Here is a 21,230-nt window from a genome sequence, read left to right as displayed (position 1 = left end):
AGTAACTGAGGATATTTTACGTTTAGGAAACCCTACGCGTTTTGCTGTATTGTCTCATTTACTTTAAGGTTATACAATAATTTTCTAAATAATATAGAAAGTTGATGTTTTGATAGAACTATAAGGTTAGTGATACAGGTAGGCCAGGGCTAATGTGGAATCAAAACATTATCTTACAGGATGGGAACAGGGGGGGGGGGGGGGGGGTCATCTGGAGCTGAACGCCGCTTTGTTCAGCTTCAAGGACCCTTCAATTTCCCAAGATATTTACCGGTGAAGTTAGCAGGTTTAGACATCCCTCCAGGGGGAAACAAAATGGCTGCCAAATCTCAGGCCAACAGATGCAGCCATTTTGTTGCAGCTTTTCATTGAACAGCCATTTAAATCCCCTTTTAAACCAGGTTAAAAAGCCCGACGCGCTCCGTTTTGTTGTACATTTCTCTTTTCCCTTTAACCTATTGGAAGACTAAAATGACTGGAAGTGCAGGGTTTGCTGGACGTGACTTTCGAAAATTACATGGAAGGAAAAGGAGGATTCAAACGAAGGAAAGGTAAAAACGGCAGTCCACAATTAAAGCTACCTGGAAGATTATATTTGAGCGCATCTAAAAATTATTCAAATATGTTGAATACCTTTAATACTGTGCAAAAGACTAGCCTAGCTTCAAACTGGAGAGGCTGCGGAGTGAATTCCCGCTAGTGACAGGGAAGGGGAAGCTCGCTGTAGAATTATTTTCAATATTTGTCTCTTCTATGACATTTGAGAGGTTGTGTCCCACACACTGACATTTAATGTACTTAATGGGTTTTTCCCTTGTATACTGCTACGCGACCTTTTCTGCTGTATTATGCTTAATATGTTATGATTTATGCATTTATCTTTAATTAGTGAATCAAACTCTCCTCAATTCCTTTGCATTAGCCGCTTATATTTCCGCTTTATTATAAAAGTGAAACAAAAAAAAAATGTAAAAAAAAAAAACCCAACTTTTCGTTCGTACTGTTGCGGTGTAGCTTTTCCAGTGAACAAACACACACACACACACTTTCTTTCCATCTCCCACCCTACCCTGTGACATGTCCCAGGTGTGCTGTCAGGGGGGTGAGGAACAGAGTTAGTTTTGGTGATTACAAACAAACCGACTGACCAAACGCAACAAAATGCTCACCACGTTTCGGGCGCTGCTTCTCTGTCCCTGCAAGGAGCGAGAGACGGCTGAGAGGGGAAGAGGCAGCAAGGGAGGTGTGGGGGGGTTTTGAGCGGTGTGTGTTACCACTGATGGAGTCTTGCCCCGTCCTTACCTGCAATGGTGCTTCCTGCTGGCCAACCAGAACTTGCTGTCACAGTTGTAGCAGGTTGCAGCTAGATGATCTGGCAGCCATCTCGTCACCTGGAAACAAAGCAGGGTCAGAGGTCGCATGGGTCTGAAATCTGCAGTGTCGGATAGGGGCCAATAGCCACAGAGAAGCATAGAAAGTAGGACGGGGGGGCGGCGAATTTTGACAAAACCAGAGACAGATTTCTTTTTAGGCCCGCGCCTAGGGCGGCAACAATGTCCGCCCCCATGTACATTTGCCGTGCTTTTGGGCCTGATGGGAAGTCACTTGCATATGCCAGGCGCCTCCTTGCTGTCTCCTTTCTGCCGCCCTCCACCTGCCAATTCGCAGCATCAAATGACGCCGCGGACTTCACCAACGTGGCGTCGCACGGCGGCTTGTTGCCATGGCAATGTGTCGTGGCGGCATCGAATGATGTGTTACCATGGCAACGAGATGCCGTGGGGTGTAACTTGTGACGTCCGCAGCGTCATCCGACGCTGTGAATCGGAAGGAGGAGGAGGGTGACAAGGGAGGCGGCTGGCATATGTGCCATGGGGTGGGCGAGCTGGACAAAACCCCATAGATTTCCCTGTTTTGTGTTTCTTTGATAAAAATGGGGCTTTTTGTTCTGCAGACGAACTTGAAAACGAGTTCCCCAAATATTGCTACGTCTGTGTCCTTAAGAATGCACGCCTGCCTTTAAAAGCAGTTCACGTGTACATTTCAACTCAGACTGGCTGATTTTTTCCCTACGTCTGGGAGAGGTGCACACTCTGACTCTGGGTTTCCAGGAGGTTTACATACAACGTAAAAGGGTTAGCAGTAACAGAGTGGCTGTAACTTTATTAAACCAGCACGGCTATTAGAACAGGAGGTCACCCCCTGAAGCTGGAGGCTCATGTACAACGTGAGCTGGCACGTCTTCAGTTTCCCTCCGTAAATTAATGGAGGAGACCAAGCATAGGGGGAAAATAGTCAAAAATACTTGGGATCCACACAGGCGGACCCGAAATATGAAACAAAAAGGGTTCGATGTGTCAGGTTTCACAACAGATCGGAAAATAGGTAGCCAGAGGGGGGGAGGGGTGGGAAGAGATGATCTCATCGGCTGTCAATGTCTGTGTCTAGATCAACAATGTCCCTGTGTATTTACATGACAGTTATCAGAAGAGACTGTATAAAAGGTGGTAACCCCTCCCCCCCTCCCCCCATCCCCAAAAGCATTCAGTCACTGTGGAGACACTGAATGTTAAAAATATATATACTAGTCTTTTTTTCTTCCTTAATGGTATCAATCACTTCCATTTGACCCTTTAAATATGTCTCGGTCTTTAGTTGGAGGGGCCGTTCCTTCATGGCTTCCCATGTTTGTATAAGAATGTGTGGGGCACAGTCAGAGAAAGGATGGTGGAGAGCAGAGTGGAGAGCAGAGTGCATGTACCTCTGTGTCCTGCTTGTCCACCTGCTCCCAGCTGGCCTCAGAGAAGAGTTCTGTGCTGCAGCCAGACAAGCAGCTGGCGTCCCGGTTGCTCTCACAGTCAGGGATTGAGGTCTGTGGGTGGGAGGGGAGTAAAATAACAGAGGGGTGGGGGGGGGGGGGGTGAGCAAGGCTGGTCCTCAATACATATTCAGCCAGAACCAGTTCAGGGTCTAACATAAGGGGTTGGAAACCTATTGTGTACTAGAGGCTGCCCAGAACCCCATAGTATCAGTCAATGGACTCAAACAAGGAATGGAACATCTCGTTGCAGGTAGCCATCGGCCATTTCGCCGCTAAGGTAAGTGATCAGGGGTTAAATGTATGGGTTTTAGGCTTATGGCTTAAGCTTTTTTGGGTATAGGGCAAAGTTAAGGGGTTAGGGTATAGGGTTAAGGTAAGTGGTCCAATTACAGAATTAGTGTAAACGGTTATGGTTAGGGGCGATTAGGGTAAGAGGTAAGGTTAGGGGCTTACCTTTGCGGCAAAACGGCCAGCGGCAGAGAGTTTTCCTAGACTGCTCTAACCAGAGCCAGCCAATTAAATCTCCAGGGCTACCCATAATGCCCCATTTCTGCCAGTCAATGCAGCTCATAACCTTCCTCCACCATGCCCAATTACCGATGCCCATCAGCCCCACACCTCAGGTGCCCGTGTGCACTCACCACCTCGTCTGCGAAGTCCCCGTTGAAGCGCAGTGAGCTGTTGAGGAACTGGCTCTCCAGGCGGCTGCGCAGCTCCTGCACCTGCTTCTTCAGTGTCTCCACCTCCTGCTGGTGGCCGTTCTCCATCTGCCTGAGCCTCTGCTGGATGGCGTCCACGTACAGCGGCATTCCGTCGTCGTCTAGGTGGTTGCGCGCCGGTTGCTCGGGGCTGCTGCACGTGCGGTGCCTCCACCCCCCATGCCCAGGGCACTTGTGTGGCACGTTCCTCTGGTGGAGCTGGCAAGGGGCCGAGCTAGAGTTCTGTCGCGAGAGCCCCGGCTTTCCCCGCCAGTTGTCTCCATTTAGGCAGGGACCGTTGGGGGCGGGAGGAGGAGTTGGGGAGGGGTCCCCGTTGCTCAGAGTCTGAGCATTGCATTCGGAGGTGGGGAAGGCACTGTTGGTGATGGGGGAGGTGTGACACGTCCTTTTGCTTTGGCTCTGCTGTTCCCGCAGCCCCATCATGATGTGACCCTCATCGGGATCAGGCTCTATGCTCTGCGACAGCTCGGTAGCTGCTGTCACGTGGTCCAGCCTGCAGGGCCAGGGAGCTGGGGGCTCTTCAGTCAGAGTCTCTGTGGAGTCGTCCAGTACAGGTGGTGTTGGAGGAAGGATAGGGGGAGTAGAGCTTGACCTGATCTGGGTTTCACTTGCATCTTCCTCCTCCTCTTTCGGTTCAGAGGCAGCAGGTTCTGGCTCCTCAGAGTCTGGTTCCTCAGGTTCTGTCCTTTGCGTTTCCTTCCCCTCATCTATCTCCTGACGCGTTTCCTCCCCCTCATCTATCTGACTAGCACACATGCCTAAGGCTGCATCTTCAGCCATGCCAACCCCCCCACCTGAAGGGTCGGCCTCAACAAACGACCCTCCTGGCTTTGGGGTGTCGCTCTTACTATCCCTGTCCGACTCCCCCTCACTGCTCTGCCTTTCGGGAACCTCACTTGCCTCTTCAGGCACTTGCACCCCTCTCCCTGTTTGTTCTGGCACCTTTGCTCCGTCCTCCTCCTCCTCCGCCACCCCTCTCCCCGGCCTCCCTGTCTGCTCCTCGCTTCCCCCCTCCTCCTTGCTGGCCTCCTGCAGGATGTTCTCAATCTGTCCCTCCCCCACGCCGGCGGCCACAGAGAGCTGCGCCCCCAGTGACTGGCGAGGGGGACCACTCTCCCCCTCCGGCCCCTCCAGTCCGCCCAGTTCCAGTGAGCGCCGATGCTCCTGCCACTTCTCGTTCAGACTCGGGTCACTGCTACGCCGGTTGACGCTCGGTGCAGCGATGTCACAGGCAGATGGGAGGTCCTCGTACGACCGGGTCTTGGGTAACCTGAGGGGGACACAATCGGGATCACAGACCTGTAACATTACAACCCCCACCCCCTCCATATCATCTGCACATATCTATATAGATCAGTTTTCTATATGGGAGACCCTAACTATATAGATATTATAAAGAATCAGCATGGGCTGAAGATGTCTATATCAATGTACGGTTCAACATTTTTTTTCTCAATTCATCCAAGACCGCTGAGGTGTAGACAGAATCAAATGCTTTAGTTATCTACCAATCCTACGCACAGTGGTAGATCGTATTCATGACTTCAGGACATCACTTCTTGTACTGCTTGAATCTGGTCTATTGTGCTGTATCCACTGCGATATCCCGCTCATTCTCTAGGCTGGGCAAAGGCCAGGGCCCATCGTAGCCCATTAGTGATCATCTTCATTAAAATCTTGTAAGTGATTAGAAGTAGCCTGGCTCGGTCTGTCATTCTTGAGGTCTTCTTTGTGTCCTTTCTTGTGGATCAGGATAACTAGGGCATTACTCCATTACCCTGGAATTGTCCTGTTCAAGCAGCGTGTGCAGAGTTTAGCCAGGACTCTTCTACAGCCCCAGCTTTTCAAGATTTCAGCTGTAATTCCATTTTCCCCAGGGGCCTTCCCAGTCTTCATGGATTGTATTGTTTTTGCCACTTCTTCTGGAAGGACGCATGGTACGTCATTGGTGGCTTCTCGCTTGTCCTCTGCTGGATTATGCCCTGTGTTGACATATCATTTCATGTAGAAGTCCTCAATGCTCTTTATGAGGTGTACGGTCTTTTATTGTTGACACATCGTCTTGTTTGAGTTCAATGAGAATATACATATACATGATCAGCCTACATGTGTCCCATCCCATATAAATATATATTGATACATACAATGTGTTTACACATCGTTTTCTATGTGTGTACATATTTATTTTGTTATATATTCAGATATTGAATATTTATATTTATTTGATCAGACCTCCGTTTATACATGACCCCCACGTGTGCGCGCGCGCACACAGACACAAATATATGCGAGCCTCCTCATTCCCTATATATCAGACCTGCTCTCACCGGCTGAGCGGCAGCTCGTCCGCGACAGGTCCAGGAGCTGGGTACGGGGTGCAGGATTTTTCGCTGGGTGTAGAAGGGGAGGACCCAGGCAGGTAAACGGCGCTCCACAGCATCAGATTACGCACGTGGCACACGGGATACAGCACCTGGGAAACAGAGGCACCGATGGAGGCCACACAGCATGCCAGGGAGGGGTGGGGTGGGGTTATCGGAGGTTGCTTACTGTTTGATCTGAGGTAGGTATTTGTATGGGATTGTAACAGTACAGTGCAAAGACTAAACTTCAGTTAAAGAATTGTGGGGTCTCAGCAGCTTTGTAGAGATCTGATCTTCGTCTGTTTACTTTTTAGTGCCAGAGGGGGGCTGACACTGAAGGGGTTAAAAGGGGTCACTCGATAGAAAATAGTAGAAACCTCTTCAGACCTGCGAGTCCAAGCAGCAGATTGCTACAAAAGTGGGAGGAGGATAAAGAGGTTTCCGTGTTCCGAGGCCGTCCCTGCAGTGTGGGGGGCAGAAGATCAGGATGTGGGGGACAGTACGAGGGCGAGGGGAGCGCAGGGCGAGTGTGGGGACTCACAGTTTCAGACTGCAAGGAATATAGCAGGTTCTTAAAGGAGCGGTTTCCTGAGCGCAGTAAAGACCAGACCGAGCACGTGCGCTCCTGGATGTGCTTCTCACTGCGCTCCTTGGCGTTGTTACATAGGAAGGTCCCAAACAGACAGGAGTACGTGTGCTGCCCCAGCTTCACCTGCAGGGACGAAAACCCACATCACACCCACTGCATGCAAGCTTAGCCCCTACATTGCCAAAGAGGCCTGTACCACAGGGCAGTGGGACCTGTGACATCCCATTCAGCATTAGGAAAAATCGCCCAAACTAATTAACTCCACATACTCGTCATACAAGTCTCAGATTGGCAGCAGGGAGGCCAATAATTATTTTATTTGGTCAGTATTGCTACTCTGCAACATTAAAGCAGGAACTCATTTGAATGTTAGGCGAAAGGAACGGGCACGCTCTCGCCTTTTAGTCTTTCTGCAACTCTACTAAGGTATAAAACAGAAAAGAACAGTAAAGAGGCGGCGATGTGGATAGCAGAACCCGTGTGTTAGCCTCACCAGGAAAGCCTCGCTGAACTCAAAGGAGCAGGGGAACTGTCTCTGCAGCTGGTGCACACAGTCCAGCCACTGCAGGAAAACCGGGCAGCGCTCGTTCAGGTCCTCAGAGTTCTCCCCGTGGCCGCAGCGGTCGGCAAACTTGTGGCCAAAGTCCAGCCACTCCGTCTCCACTAAGACCTGAAAACCCTGCGAGGGGGATGGAGGAAGGGGGGGGGGGGGGAGGGGTGGATTGATTGGCTGCACCTCTAGGACCCACAGAACATAAAACGTAAGAACTGCCGATACTGGGTCGAAACCAAATGGTCCTAGTATCCTGCCAGTACTGGAAGAGAGGGTATCACTCATTCCTTTGCCACCAGAAAGGTCCATGCTGCTAGGATCCATCTTTAGCTCCAAAAATAATCATTGGCAGTCAAATGGTAAAGGATGATTACATTTTCCCGTGTGACTAGGTAGAGAGGATGCTGTGCTACCAGCTATTGACTCCAGGGGCAGCAGAGAGCCACGCACCTCTATGCTCCTGTAGTAAGGGTCCAGCAGCAGTTTGGAGAGAGCCACTATCTGGGGCGTGCGGTCCCACCCATCGGAGCAGTGCACGAGCACGGGGCGCTGGTCCCGATCCAATGCGTGCACCACCAGCAAGGAGGCCTTGAGAAGCATGGAGAGGTGCTGCAGCCACTTGGTGCCCTCCAGGGCAGACAGCCAGCTGGGGGAGAGAAAAAGCGCAGTCCGATAAGCTCAAGCCGCGGTCATGGACACAGCGCCCCCCTGCCCACCTGGAGCGCTTTAGACTGTTCCATTCACACTATTAGAATACAAACCGAACTCCCCTTAAAACAATGACACGTTTGGGGACGCCGGCTGGAGTCTGGCCCCATGATTAGTTTACCCTTAATGTCAGAGGGGTAATGAGTTGCTGCCGCTGAATGGGTTAAGACGCCCTTTAGGGACTGCACAAAGGGTACACACTTCAAGTGTGATCTTTGACCGCGCGCAGGGGAGGGTGCACGCGGCATGTAAGGGAGGCACTCACTTGGCTGGGTCGGGCATCTGTGTGCAGAGCAGCCGCAGAGACTGGAAGCTCTTCCGGATGGAGTGTATGTTCGCCATTCCCATGAACACCACCTCACAGTTGGGGTAATACTCTGCAGACGGCAAAGATCAGGGCATATTCATAAAGTGTATGGGTCAGTGTTGGCTCCCAGACGTGACATCCCTATATCAGAGCAGAGGGAGCCTCACCGAGCACTCTCCCTGTATAATAGTCATTAAGTGCTTACCTGTCCAAAGGAAAAGTAAATCATACCCTAGGTGTCCTTACTGTGTGCACACGCTCTCACGTAAGCGTGAACAGACACAGATCCTCTCCTGGGCGCATGCTTACACACAAGCACACACACTTGAGCATATGCACACACTGGCACTCACCTGGACACTCGCAGCCTCCGCCCTTGGCGCGGTTGGCCACTGCAGCAGCGTAAGATCGGGCATCGAGAATCAGCAGTTTCTGCGGCTGGACCGAGGGGCTCTCAGCTAAGGACGCATTGGACAAGGAGGAGTCTGCGCAAAGGAAGACATGAAAACGGAGGCAAGTGAATTAACTCGGCTCACAGCCACCTGGGCTACCAACACCATGCTAGTGCGCTTTATAAAACCAGGACACCAACCCACCACCATGCTTCATTCTGCAGGGCTCAGACACCTGCCTGATGCAGTGTTATACATGCCACAATGTCCCACACTGTAACCACTTTGCTGCGTCCCAGGGGGCAGTGAAAGGGTTATTAGGAAGGTTGACTTGCACTTTAATACTAAAGCACATATTAGGTCTTGTTTCAGTTTTAGCAGGGGTAGTGGTCTTATGTGATAAGAGGGTATCATTGAAGGCAGTGGTTCCACACCTATAAGGATAACATCATATGAACCAATAACTGGGCAACACCTTATAGTCAGAATTGTGCCATATACCTAAATCTATCCAACATATCACTCTGGGCGACACCTCATTGCACAAGCACTCAGACTCCTACCGAAATCCACGTCTGCGAGGACGCCGCCGTTAGTCAGGCTGCGGGAGCAGCTACCATTGGCCAGTTTGCCGATGCTGGCCCTACGGCTGTCTGTGGCGCAGGCTTTGGCTACGGACTGGACGAGGTGCTCGTCGTCCGCATTCCTCCAGCCCCACCAGCTGACCTCCGGCTGCCCGCAGCGGGCTATCACCGCCCCGTTACTCTGGTGCCTGCCCGGTGCGAGAGAGGACAGGTGTCAGGAGAAAAGAATGAAACCAACACAAGACGATAATGACGTTAGCGGCAGTGTGGCTCACATATTAATGATTGTGCACAGCCATTGCCCCGATCCGCTTAGATGGACACACAATTTTGCCTGTATATTCATCTTATTCTGGTTCAAATGACCACAATGTACTGTAATAATGTGTGTGTAACCCTTTATTGAATGTAAAAGGGCATGCATGTGTTGGTCTCATTTGTGTGACAGGTTGGAAATTAACCAGTCCAGACTGCACACAAAGGAATCCTGGTTTGTGTTAGACAAGAGAGGAAGGTGCAGTGCTCGAGAACATCGCGTGTGTGGAAATAGACAGCACTCAGGTGTGGGAGACGCCGGCTCGAAGAGCGGAGTCGTAGTCCATGCCAGACACTGAGATGCCTCTCTGCTGGATATCCGGACGGCTGTGGAAACCATTGCTGGGTGTGAGCCATGTAGGAGTTATTCCATTAGCCGGTCAGAAATCCACCCTCTCCTTAAGCCCGCCCGTGTGGGCTGTCCCAACAGTCACCACCTCCGGCCCGGATTGGTCTATCACAGGCACATCCTCCACATCCGCGCTGTGATTGGTTGGCACCCTGTCCGCCATGCTTTTCTATGGAGACGGGGAAGGTATGTAAAGGGTAGCTGATCTGAAATCCATGGCCATTCCTGGAGTTAGCATGAAAACCAAGTGCTGCTCTCCAAGGCTTTGCCGGAGACGCCAGAGAACAAGACTCAGTGCCGATCCAAGCGGGAGATTTGAAAGTGCTATTCTCCAAATAGCATCCCCGAGGTCTTGAGAAGCTGGAACCCCTGTGGAAGCGGAAGTACTCCTGGGTAAGCCTACGGAAGCGACGTCCAGCACCCAACTACCTAGGATTCCACACGTAACCACCGGTTTGCTGAGTACAAGCTCTTTGCGTGTATTTGTGCTGCGCCTGTTGACTGGTCGAAATAAACTTGCTTAAACTCCTTCGTTCTGCCTGGTGCTTGGATCCCGGTAAATTGTCTCCAATGACAACAATCACAGCCCAAGTGTGAACAAAACGCCATTGTAACAATACCTCAGGGGCATTAGCTGAGAATTGAGTGTCACAATAACCCTCTAGTAGGGAAACCCAAGAAACATCATATATAGAAACCCTACATAAAAACACCTTCATAACTATTACTGTGTGACCATAAAAGACCTTTAAAGATTTGACGGTTTCATGGGAAATTGACATTTGTATTGTGATATGCCATCATTTTTCAGAGAACCAAACACAAACGTTTGCATTATTAGTGGCGTTTGTGTGCCAACATTGATGCCCGTTGGTGGCTGCATGGTCAAAGCGGTGTTTAGTGGGGAGTGATCATGGGCTCCAGGCCAGCACTGAAGCCACATCTCACCTGTACACCACAGCAGGGATACGTTTCCAGGAGCGGAAGCTGGCCACGCTCTCCAACTCTTTGTCTGTGATCCAGGCCGGGACAATCAGCTCCTGCGGGTAACTGGCACACAGCCTATGCAGGAGGGGAAAATGATGAAGATGAACAAGATCGAAGACAGAACCTACAGGAGATCAGCTCAACTTTTCATGGCGTCGATGAATCTGGGCCCTCATCTCAGATGGCCCATCAATCTTCAAGGAACGCACATGCACATTTGTCATATCTACATAGTCAGCATTAAACTTTAAGGGTAACCTAAATGAAAGTCTCACTGTCTGACATGCATGCAGCTGGCTTTATTAACTTAAGGGAACAGGCGTGTTAATATCTTCGTTGGAAGTCTGCAAAGGCTTTAAAAATGTCTGGTTTAAAAATGTCCACTGAACATATGACCGGACATTCAATTACCAGCCTATAGATACGGAAATTCAACCCTGCCCTCGTGTACCTGAACTTCTCGTTGATGTTGGAGATTCTCCAATCGTTGTCCATGTCAAAACCCATGCGCTCAACCTCGTTTTTAAACCGCGAGGTGACGTGATCACCTGCAAAGACAGACACCGGCATGCATGAAAGACAGGCACCGAGGGGCACAGGACTATCCTCAAGATGCACGAGAGTAAGACACACATGGAGGAGCACATGGACATCATCAGGATGCATTTCATACAAACACATGAAGAGGAAGCTATGTTGACGTGCCAGAGCCGGAGGCAGTCATAAGGCAGAATGTATACAGACATGTGGCACAAAATGGTAGGACGCCAATCATGTCAGAAGAGTGACAAATAGGTGATGGAGGAGGGACATCAACCAGAGAACAGCATGTAGACAGGTGCGCTGCGTTGTGTGTCACTGGCAGTAAAGGGAAGAATCTGGAAATGTTGCCTTATTGCCTATTCTGCTCACCTGGCCGGCAGAGGTCCCCGTGTTGCTCCTTCTCGCTGGCGTACACCTCCATGCACCAGGCGTGGTATGCGAATGAGAAGAGATCCTCTATGCGGCTGGGCGGACGCAGGGTGGCGTTCAGACGCTTCTGCCACTCCTGGACCTGCTCGAAGTTGAAGAACTGGCACCTAGAACCCAATATACTCTTGTTTGGTCATGGAGAAGATAATTCTGCATGTTAGACTCCTATAGAGAATCACACCTGCAGAGTATTGATTTCAGTATGCTGCTTTGCTGGAAGCTGGCAGATCATTGCAAGGCTTTGCTCTATTAATGCCTCACTCCATCAGACCTCCCCCTCCGCTTAGTGATGCCCAGTTAGCCCCTGTCCCCTCAGTCACCTGATCACTTTGCAGTCCTTGCAGGTCAGGTGGACCTGGAAGAGTTCTCGACATTCCACAGATTCTATCAGCTGCAGAGGAACCTACGACCAAGATCAAAACGCATGTTAAAAATCAACCTGCTCTACTTCCCCTCCCTCCCACCCGACTCGCACTATGCCCAGCCACAAACAGTATACGTCATACAGGAGCAACACGGCATCTTATTAGCCCTTCTGCCCATGCATGTGAAGTAGGCTCCTCTTATTTTACTGGAGGGGCATTGCCCCTCAGTGGGAGCTGCATGTATATATCTATCGTCGCTCCTCTAGATCTTGTGTGGATACAAGTCTAATGTGACAGCTGGATTGGGAGGGGGCAGTGTAAGAGGAAACACACTCACGCTGACGACCGACTCCTTGAATTTGATGTGCAAACGATAATTTGACAGAGCGATGACCGCATTCTCTGCCCGCCCAACATACTCCGTGCTTTCCCCGTGCAACTCCGGGAATGGGACCTGTGCGAGAAGCAGGACAAATGTCAGTGTCCAACGTCACTGAGCTGGCGGGGATGGGTCCTCAAAAACGACTCCAACTTAAGGTTGCCACCTTCACCCATGCTGTCAGCAACGGGGTTAACTGCAAGGTCACGCCTTCAAACCTACTCTACGAGATATCTGAAGCAGACACATGAGCTCCATCTATGAAGAGCTCTCATGATGGACCATTAACTGGGTGTTGGAAGCCCAGCTCACCTGAAGGTTCTCATCCTCCCGGATCAGCTGCTTTCGCGGGAAGATCTGGTTGGCTTGGATGCACTCCAGGCTGCTCTGACCTTCTTCATCCTGCACAGACAAAGCGCGCTGTGCATCAAACGCAGAGAACAAACTCATCTCACAGGTGGAAAACAGGGAATACACACATACCACCAAGACTCACAGACTGCTTACCATGGCTGATTCAGGAACGGGTGGGCCAGGAGATACGTCCCGTCAGCGTCCTTTCACTGCGCAGGATTACAGGAACCTGAAACCCAACGATGTCAAATAACAGCACAGCCTACTCAAACCTCTTCACACAGCACTAGAACGACTGATCATTAAATTGTCCCTGAAATCACAGTGGTGCGAGAGACAGACACACACACACACACACACGTTAGTTGTAAAGGATATCCCAGCTTCAGCATAGATGGTTCAATCAGTGGCTAAGTCGAAGCAGGGATAGCCTTAAAAGCTAACTGTTGGGGTGGGCGGGGGGGGGGTCTTGAGGACCAGAGTTGAACACCCTGCGGTCTATCATCTGCGCCCTCTGAAGGCTGCAAATTTGCCACCATGACCCCACCATAGAGATACATCTTCAAGTGTGGTAATCCAGAGCACAATTTTGACCTCTTCACTGCCCGAGGGGGTCAACATTGTTCAGCATGAAGTGGGCAACTACAATCAACTTCATGCCTGGTGGATTCAGGGGGCAAACTACTGCGGAACTGAAAAGGTACTTTATGAATGCAACATGTCGGTACGTTCATCATATTAGCTTCTGCTTCATTTGTGCTGCAGGCCTCTGGCACTAAAGGGGTTAAAGGCGACCTTGTTTAACGGGTACTGTCATGGAAGAGAGGAGTGATGTTTAAAGTGCAAATGTCTTCTCCTCATGCATCAAACTAGATTGTGAGTTCTTTAGGCCAGGTGCTTTCAAAATGGGGTGTGACAGGATACGCCCTCAGCAGAGATTTATAACAAATCTGCATTATTATTATTATTATAATTTATAGGCATGATGGACTGAACTGGTTACGGAGGAATTCCACCCTCGGTTTACTCACCCTATTAAAAGCTCTGCCCTTCCTGGGAAGTTCTAGCTGTCTCTCAACACATGTTACCACTGGATCTGTGAAGACAACATAGTCCGTGAGTGGCGGGGTCCCCGTGAGTGGCGGGGTCCCTGTGAGTGACGGGGCCTGGCCAGAGGTCGGGACCAATTGGGGGTCTTTATATATGTATTTGGGGGGGGGGGGGGCTTTTTTATATGTCTTGGGGCTTTTTTTTGTGCGCGTTCGAGGGGTTTTATATGTATTGGGAAGGTGGGCTTTTTTATATGTATTGGGGGGGGTTTGCATATATTTGGGGAAGTGAGGGGGTTGTATATATTTGGGGTTGCGGATTTTTTTGTATGTATTTGGGGGTGGGAAGTTTTTTGTGGGTTTTTTCGTATATATTTTGAGGGGGAGGGAATTGAGTGAGTGGTGTAATTGATGGAAGGGGGAGCGGAGAGAGGGGGGAGAGGAAAAGAGGGAGTAGGGGAGAGAAATACATGAGGCGGGTGGGGGCAGGGATTGAGGGAGAGTGGGGTAATTGATGGAGATGGGGGAGGAGAGTGAGAGGCGAGACGGAGGAGACAGAAATACATGGGAAAAGGGAGGGAAATAGAGGGGGCTCGCAAGGTGTGAAATAGGGCTCGCAACACTGCCATTTAAGTAAACATTGCGCCCTAAAAAAATCATGGTAGGTGTGCTATGGGGGGGGGGGGGGGGGGCCTGCTCCTTGCATTTGTCCTGGGCCCAAAGATCTCTGTTGGCGGCCCTGTGTGTATGGCCAATATGATGTGCGGCTAATTTTGCCATGCTAGGGAAGCTGTAAGCCTATTGGGTGATGAGGACGATAGAGCAGCAAGAGATCACCATTCCATAATGGACTAATACATGGCAGGGGTGCATGTAACGGAGCCGGGATGAGGATGTATTGAAATTGCCAGTGGGTGCAGGACGGGGTATTAATGCAGCAGTCCCACTTAAGTAGTGTTTGTCATTTTTATTAATAATTTTTTTTTTTTTTTTTAAAAGCTCTCCAATATTCCAATATTATTTCCATTGTTTTTACATTTTTAAACAAACCGTTTACAATTTTCACCTTTATTTCCTTTGGGGTTTTAGCAATTTTTTTGAAAATTCTCCAATTTGGATTTTAGAATTATTATTACTATTATTATTGTTGTTTAAACCTAAATACAATTTTTTTTTTGGAAAACTTGCCATACTGGCAGCGGTTGGGTTACTGTGCAAGCAGAGGGAACAGAAAGTAACAATGCAGCGTGTCAAGGAAAGACAGCAAGGCACACAGAAAGGACCCCTGCCCCTCCCCCTGCAGGGTGACAGAAAGGACCCCTGCCCCTCCCCCTGCAGGGTGACAGAAAGGACCCCTGCCCCTCACATCAGTCCCTCCCACTGCAGGCTGACAGGCAAAAACGCCTCCCTGCCCCTCCCCCTGCAGGGTGACAGAAAGGACCCCTGCCCCTCCCCCTGCAGGGTGACAGAAAGGACCCCTGCCCCTCCCCCTGCAGGGTGACAGAAAGGACCCCTGCCCCTCCCCCTGCAGGGTGACAGAAAGGACCCCTGCCCCTCACATCAGTCCCTCCCACTGCAGGCTGACAGGCAAAAACGCCTCCCTGCCCCTCCCCCTGCAGGGTGACAGAAAGGACCCCTGCCCCTCCCCCTGCAGGGTGACAGAAAGGACCCCTGCCCCTCCCCCTGCAGGGTGACAGAAAGGACCCCTGCCCCTCACATCAGTCCCTCCCACTGCAGGCTGACAGGCAAAAAGGCCTCCCTGCCCCTCCCCCTGCAGGGTGACAGAAAGGAACCCTCACATCAGTCCCTCCCACTACAAAATGACAAAAGACCCCCAGCCTCTGACATCGGTCCGGAATGAGCCGCTCAGTCTTTCATAGGGATAAAAAGGGTAATCTGGGTGGTATCTCGCAGTCTGACCTCAGGGCCACTGAACGCCTCCCATCTGACAGCTAGAAACACATGGCCCTCCCAGGGAGCTCTGAGCAACCTGTAATACAGCCTGGGGAAGGAAGGATCCCTTCCTGACGTAACACAGATGAGTGATAAGGGGAGTAGTACCCTGGTCACAAACAATGTAGTAATGCCATTCAATCAAGGTGACTCCATGGCAGCGATATAAGACCAGGTACTCGTTACAACACAACTACACGTACTTAACCCCTTCATACTTAACCCCTTCATTGCCAGAGGTGCCAGCAACGCTTTGCAAAGTGCCACCAGACTTCGGATGTTGGTGGCCGTGAGCTCGCTTTATGTCCACGACTGTCAACCAACGACGGAAGTAGTGGAGGAGCACTCACCTCGATCAACCCGTAGAAAACAAGCATTCTTACTAGGACGTACGTGGTACATCCATAGGGTCTCTTGACAAGTCGGGGACAGTGATGTACAAAATACAAAAAAGCACCAAACTTAAAGCTAGATCAGCGGTTTCCAAGCTTTTTTTTGTTAAGGAATTTCGTAATTAATATTGTGAAATGCTGCGGAACCCCAACCCTCTCTAGTAGTGCGTCTGAGATCAGATGCATTGTAAGGAACCCCAACCCTCTCTAATAGCGTGTCTGAGATCAGATGCATTGTAAGGAACCCCAACCCTCTCTAATAGCACGGCTGAGATCAGATGCATTGTAAGGAACCCCAACCCTCTCTAATAGCACGGCTGAGATCAGATGCATCGTAAGGAACCCGAACCCTCTCTAATAGCGCGTCTGAGATCAGATGCATTGTAATTTCGTCCTTATTTGGTCCAATATTCGAATGACGTGAAAATTGCCAGGGACCCTTTTAGGGATGTCTGTGGAACCCAAGTGTTACTAGGAATCCGTTGAAAAGCACAGACGTAGATGACACATTTTTAACACAAGAAATCAGACATAAGAATACATTTTTAAATCCGTTTATAAACAATGAGCGGAGACATGGGAGGGGTTTGACTTCCACTGGCAAGTCCCTATTGTGCTGAACAGGAGTTTGCACAGGCAAAGCCCACGCTCCCCTTATCTTTGTCGCTTCTCTGTCCAGCACAGAGTGGGCTGGAGTTCGAGTAAAGACTTGATTGACAAGTGCTCTTACACTACCAATATTCAAAGGCCCCAATGAAAGAAAATGTTTCATTTCTAAAAGACATCAAAACAGCCAAATACTAAAAAAAAAATCTTAATCTCGCGCTTCTGCGGTTGCCATGGTAACTTTAGACTGTTCTCCATTTTAACCTCACGGACACGAACGCTTATATCTCCTGAATGAAGTATCAGATGTAATCATAAAACAGCATTTGGAAAGGCAAGGGGTCTTTAAAAAAAATACGATGCACAAAAAAAAAAAAAAAATAAATAAACTAGTCGCCCAGACTACGACTTCAAGTCAAATGACATTTATTTACAGAAAACAATTGTTACGTTTTCTGCAAACAGGGATTGAGCCCTTAAACCCCAGCGCACTGACACACAGCAATGTCACTTCCTCAGAATGCAATTTAGGTCATTAAAACTGTAGTAATTGAAAGCCACGTTAACAGCACCACAAATCCTCACCTATCGTCTCGCCTTATAAAGCGGCATGCTTCCCCTATGCCTCATCCCTTCATTCCCAGAGCTTTACACTGGGGAACAGGTAGAAGAACGGCAGTGCACTGCCAGAAAGACCAGGAGGCGGCTCACGGTTGCAGCAGCAAAAAGTGTTTATTGCATAAAAAAAAAAATTGGACTAAATGTCCCCCCCCCCTAGCCACAGCAGTGGTCCACCACGCGTTTCGGGCTCTATGCCCTTTCTCAAGGTGTACCATACCCCATTAGGGAGCCAATATTTATACCGTAGCGCCGAACGTGCTACCGAGTGACGTCACAGACGAGCTGACCAATCGTGTGGCATCGGGGGGGCATTTAGTCCAATTTTTTAATGCAATAAACACTTTTCGCTGCTGCAACCGTGAGCCTCCTCCTGGTCTTTCTGGCAGTGCACTGGCGTTCTTCTACCTGTTCCTGCTGAATCATCTGGTGGACTGCACGCCCTTTATGCTACTGCTGTGTAAAACTCCTGGATACAAAAAGTGAGTTCTTTCTGTGGGTTGCCATACCCTGTTATTCTCACTGTATGGGACTTTGTCTGTACTAATTATCAGTGGTGCCAGTGGCATCAAGTACTAGTTCCCTAACCCTATTAGGGCAACTTTATTGTGTATATGCAGTATATTGGGAGTTTCTCTTACTGCAGACGTTATAAATATAAGGACTTGTTCTTCTGATGCACTGGCGTCCTATACATCTTTACACTGGGGAATCCGTGTCCTCCCACTTTCAGTAGCGCTCTCTCTATAATCAGGGTTGGATACTAGGGTGCATCGCGCTACTGAGAGCTACAAGCAATTCTAGGGATGGAGAGGAGGGAGTGAGACTTCGACACAGCAAATAAAGTACCAAAGAGAAACAGAAATACACTGAATATTACGCATGTGCTGGAGGTGTCCTTGTAGTGAGTGTGTAAACACACACACACACACACACACACACACACTTCTCCCAGCGGAGAACTCCATATATCCCATTAGAACACAGAATATCACAGAGTGGCTATAGGAGTCAATAGCAGCGTTGATGCAGATACAAATACACACGCTTTTACGGAGCATTAGCTAAGGTGATAAAAGGTTAATAGTCTCCAGGGGTTTGGGCACTTTTCAATGGCAGGCTAGAAAAAAGATGATGGAGCATTGCAAGCTCTTTATGTACTGGATGCGCTTCCCAGAACACACATTTCTGTCCCCTGGCACTGAAGGTGTTAAACCGGTTCTGTAGCCTGGTCTTGTGAAACATATGGGGACAGTTTTCATGACATGTAGAGACTAAGAGCTTTCAGATGTACGATTACAGGACGCGTTGCACAACGCTGCACACACACGGACGGCAGGCACACACACGGACGGCAGGCACACACACGGACGGCAGGCACACACACGGACGGCAGGCACACACAGGGACGGCAGGCACACACAGGGACGGCAGGCACACACAGGGACGGCAGGCACACACAGGGACGGCAGGCACACACAGGGACGGCAGGCACACACAGGGACGGCAGGCACACACAGGGACGGCAGGCACACACAGGGACGGCAGACACACACAGGGACGGCACAACTGAAAATCCGTATGTGAAGTCATTGTTGCCAAAACTCGTTATGCAGTTGATGGCACCACAGTCAAAAAACGTGTACGCATCCATATACTGATGCAGCGGCCGTTATTCGAACACTTCCCGCGTCATGTACATCGGAATCCCGATTTGAAACCGCGGGATGAATTCCAGCCTCCTAAGAGGCGAGAGACTAAGATGCGAGCGCGGTGAATGCAGAAAAACGAATTTTAGTGTTCTGGCTATTAAAAACATGACATTGACACAGTAGCACAGTAGCACAGTGCTGTACACATTACAATTCATCCATTTTATTGCAAACGAAGAAACAGAATCCATGAAATTCAAACAAAACATCCACGATAAGCGCAGGTGCCTGCGATAAGCGCGGTGCCTGGGGCGATTGGCCGCGTTCATGCTGCGTGGGGAACAGCAGAGAACTCAAAATCGGCGCCGAGATGTGTTCGAATAACGGCCGCTGCATCAGTATACATGGTTTAGCCGCCCCCTGCTTCCTACACAGTTGTTTACAGCCTGAGTTTTACCTGTCTCTCCTCCCAGGGAGATAAATTCTCCGTCACGGAGCTGACAGCAGCAGATAAAAGCTGCATGGTTATCAGCCGCTCCCTCACAGTCTGGTAAAAAAGGCTGCTCTCTCCTCCCCCCCCCACACACCACAGTGCCGTGTGTCATTTTATTTATAGAGCCCAAACATTGTACGCAGAGCTTTACAATAGAAGGTAAATAAAGTAGAAACGATGGGGACATGTGCAACAGGAGAATGACAACATAAAGGCAAAGAAAGACCCTGCCCCAAAGAGCTTGCAATCCAAGTGATCACATACACGAGTCTGATGAATAACTGATTACGTTTATTTAGATGTCCTGCTTATCAAGCTGCCAGGACTGAGGGTTCATGTTAAATTCGGCCGGGCTGCTACTCCTTGTCCAGTCTCGCACACCTTAGCAGAAAGTGCCATCTCCATGCTTAGGAGGGCAGACTGCGGTGTGTTAGGGGCTACATAATTAAGGTGTATGGGAGATGGGGGGGAGGGGGGCGGGGAGAAGTGGCAGACCGCTTTGTGTTATTTTCCAGTTTGTTTCAATAAATAAATCAATATCCGTAGAGCTGCAAATTCTGAAAATAATGTCCCGTTTGTATTATTGCAACGTATAGAACGTTTAGGGGAGGGGAATAAAATATACGTCCTGTACAAGAAAGGAGGACAAGTGTTCTGGGGGGCGAGGCGGGGGTTAAAGTAGTTTACCTGCACAAGTTTGGGGACGAAACCCTAAAGCAGAGCCTACATTTGGCAACGGAGCCAGTTAGCCCATTTAGAGCCAGAAGGGTCTGTAACACTGCAAAGCCCCTCTGGCTCTTAAAGGGTTACGGCGGTCGGGCAGAGAGCCTAGGTTTGTGCTCTGGACTTGAAGCAATCACAGCACAAAGCTAGCTCTGTTTGAAGGATCGCTGGCCCCATACCTGCTCTGTGTCAGCTCTCATCTCCAGGGCCCTGGAGCGCTCTCCTCCTCACCCCTCCTCCTCCCTCCTCTCACCCTCCGGCATTATCCGCTTGCTCCGTGCCCTGCCTTTCACTTTCTTGTTCCATCCTGACCGCGCACACTGTTGTAAACGCATCCCCTTAAGTTATGCAATGTATGAGAAATTCTGGCATGAAGACAGAGCCATATTGACCCCTTACATCCCGGCAGGCCTCACTGGCGCTAAAAAAGGGTTATCAGGCCCCATTGCCAAACTGTTTTAATGTCCGATTTCCTCTCGTAGGCGTTGGTTCCCAAACAAGTTGCATTTTTTGTTCTTTTCCGTCCTTAAAAACGGGACCCGTCTTTAAAAGTCATCATATAGTCCTACGTTTTATTTATTCAGCTCCTTTTCCAACACAGATCCTACTCGCTGGAATATATGGCGGTATTAATGCAGGACACTGCCTTTCCTCTGTGTCTGGTATGAGGTTAGAGCAGGGGTTCTCAACGCCAGCCCGCAAGACTCCCGCAAGACTCCCTCCCCCCCAACAGGTCAGGTCTTCAAAAATATCCCTGCTTCAACACAGGGGGCTCAATCAGTGGCTCCCTGCTTCAGCACAGGGTGGCCCAATCCATGCTGAAGCTGGGATATCCTGAAAACCTCACCTGTTGGGGGCTCTTGAGTACTGGGGTTGAGAACCTCTGTGTTAGACACACTCGGCAAAAGCCCAGATGAACATTTCCCTGGTCACTGCTCGGAGCCGGGACAGTTCACCGCCTGCGTACAAAGAAGGTAATTGAATCAC

General features: G+C 49.8%; 2 protein-coding genes across 10 annotated transcripts in view; one reads left to right on the top strand and one right to left on the bottom strand.

The window, feature by feature from the left end:
• MTMR3 (myotubularin related protein 3) overlaps window positions 1-21,230 on the bottom strand; it is a 38,960-nt gene that overhangs the window by 6,622 nt on the left and 11,108 nt on the right. For 3 of the 9 annotated variants that reach the window (XM_075568873.1, XM_075568876.1, XM_075568875.1), the window contains exons 2-20: window positions 13,789-13,853; window positions 12,911-12,986; window positions 12,716-12,823; window positions 12,362-12,478; window positions 11,980-12,062; window positions 11,600-11,766; window positions 11,139-11,235; window positions 10,649-10,762; window positions 9,016-9,224; window positions 8,414-8,545; window positions 8,019-8,130; window positions 7,496-7,691; window positions 6,986-7,171; window positions 6,445-6,615; window positions 5,868-6,013; window positions 3,463-4,810; window positions 2,762-2,872; window positions 1,303-1,391; window positions 1,170-1,196 (exon numbers count right to left, since the gene is read on the bottom strand). In XM_075568873.1, the coding sequence (XP_075424988.1) occupies window positions 1,170-1,196; window positions 1,303-1,391; window positions 2,762-2,872; window positions 3,463-4,810; window positions 5,868-6,013; window positions 6,445-6,615; window positions 6,986-7,171; window positions 7,496-7,691; window positions 8,019-8,130; window positions 8,414-8,545; window positions 9,016-9,224; window positions 10,649-10,762; window positions 11,139-11,235; window positions 11,600-11,766; window positions 11,980-12,062; window positions 12,362-12,478; window positions 12,716-12,823; window positions 12,911-12,913 (3,416 nt within the window). In that variant the 5' untranslated portion in view covers window positions 12,914-12,986; window positions 13,789-13,853. Of the gene's footprint in view, window positions 1-1,169; window positions 1,197-1,302; window positions 1,392-2,761; window positions 2,873-3,462; window positions 4,811-5,867; window positions 6,014-6,444; window positions 6,616-6,985; window positions 7,172-7,495; window positions 7,692-8,018; window positions 8,131-8,413; window positions 8,546-9,015; window positions 9,225-10,648; window positions 10,763-11,138; window positions 11,236-11,599; window positions 11,767-11,979; window positions 12,063-12,361; window positions 12,479-12,715; window positions 12,824-12,910; window positions 12,987-13,788; window positions 13,854-20,422; window positions 20,518-21,230 lie in introns of those variants that run through there. The other 6 variants (XM_075568874.1, XM_075568877.1, XM_075568881.1 and 3 more) reach the window with 6 other exon arrangements.
• ASCC2 (activating signal cointegrator 1 complex subunit 2) overlaps window positions 17,835-21,230 on the top strand; it is a 31,172-nt gene continuing 27,776 nt past the window's right edge. Inside the window, 1 exon segment of the mRNA XM_075568883.1 lies at window positions 17,835-17,857. The gene's annotated coding sequence lies outside the window, so the exon portion shown is untranslated.

Source organism: Ascaphus truei, chromosome 13, assembly GCF_040206685.1.
Source record: "Ascaphus truei isolate aAscTru1 chromosome 13, aAscTru1.hap1, whole genome shotgun sequence".
NCBI classification, from domain to species: Eukaryota; Metazoa; Chordata; class Amphibia; order Anura; family Ascaphidae; genus Ascaphus; species Ascaphus truei.
The sequence above is the reverse complement of the archived record's forward strand: the minus strand, read 5'-3'. Positions and strand labels throughout refer to the sequence as shown.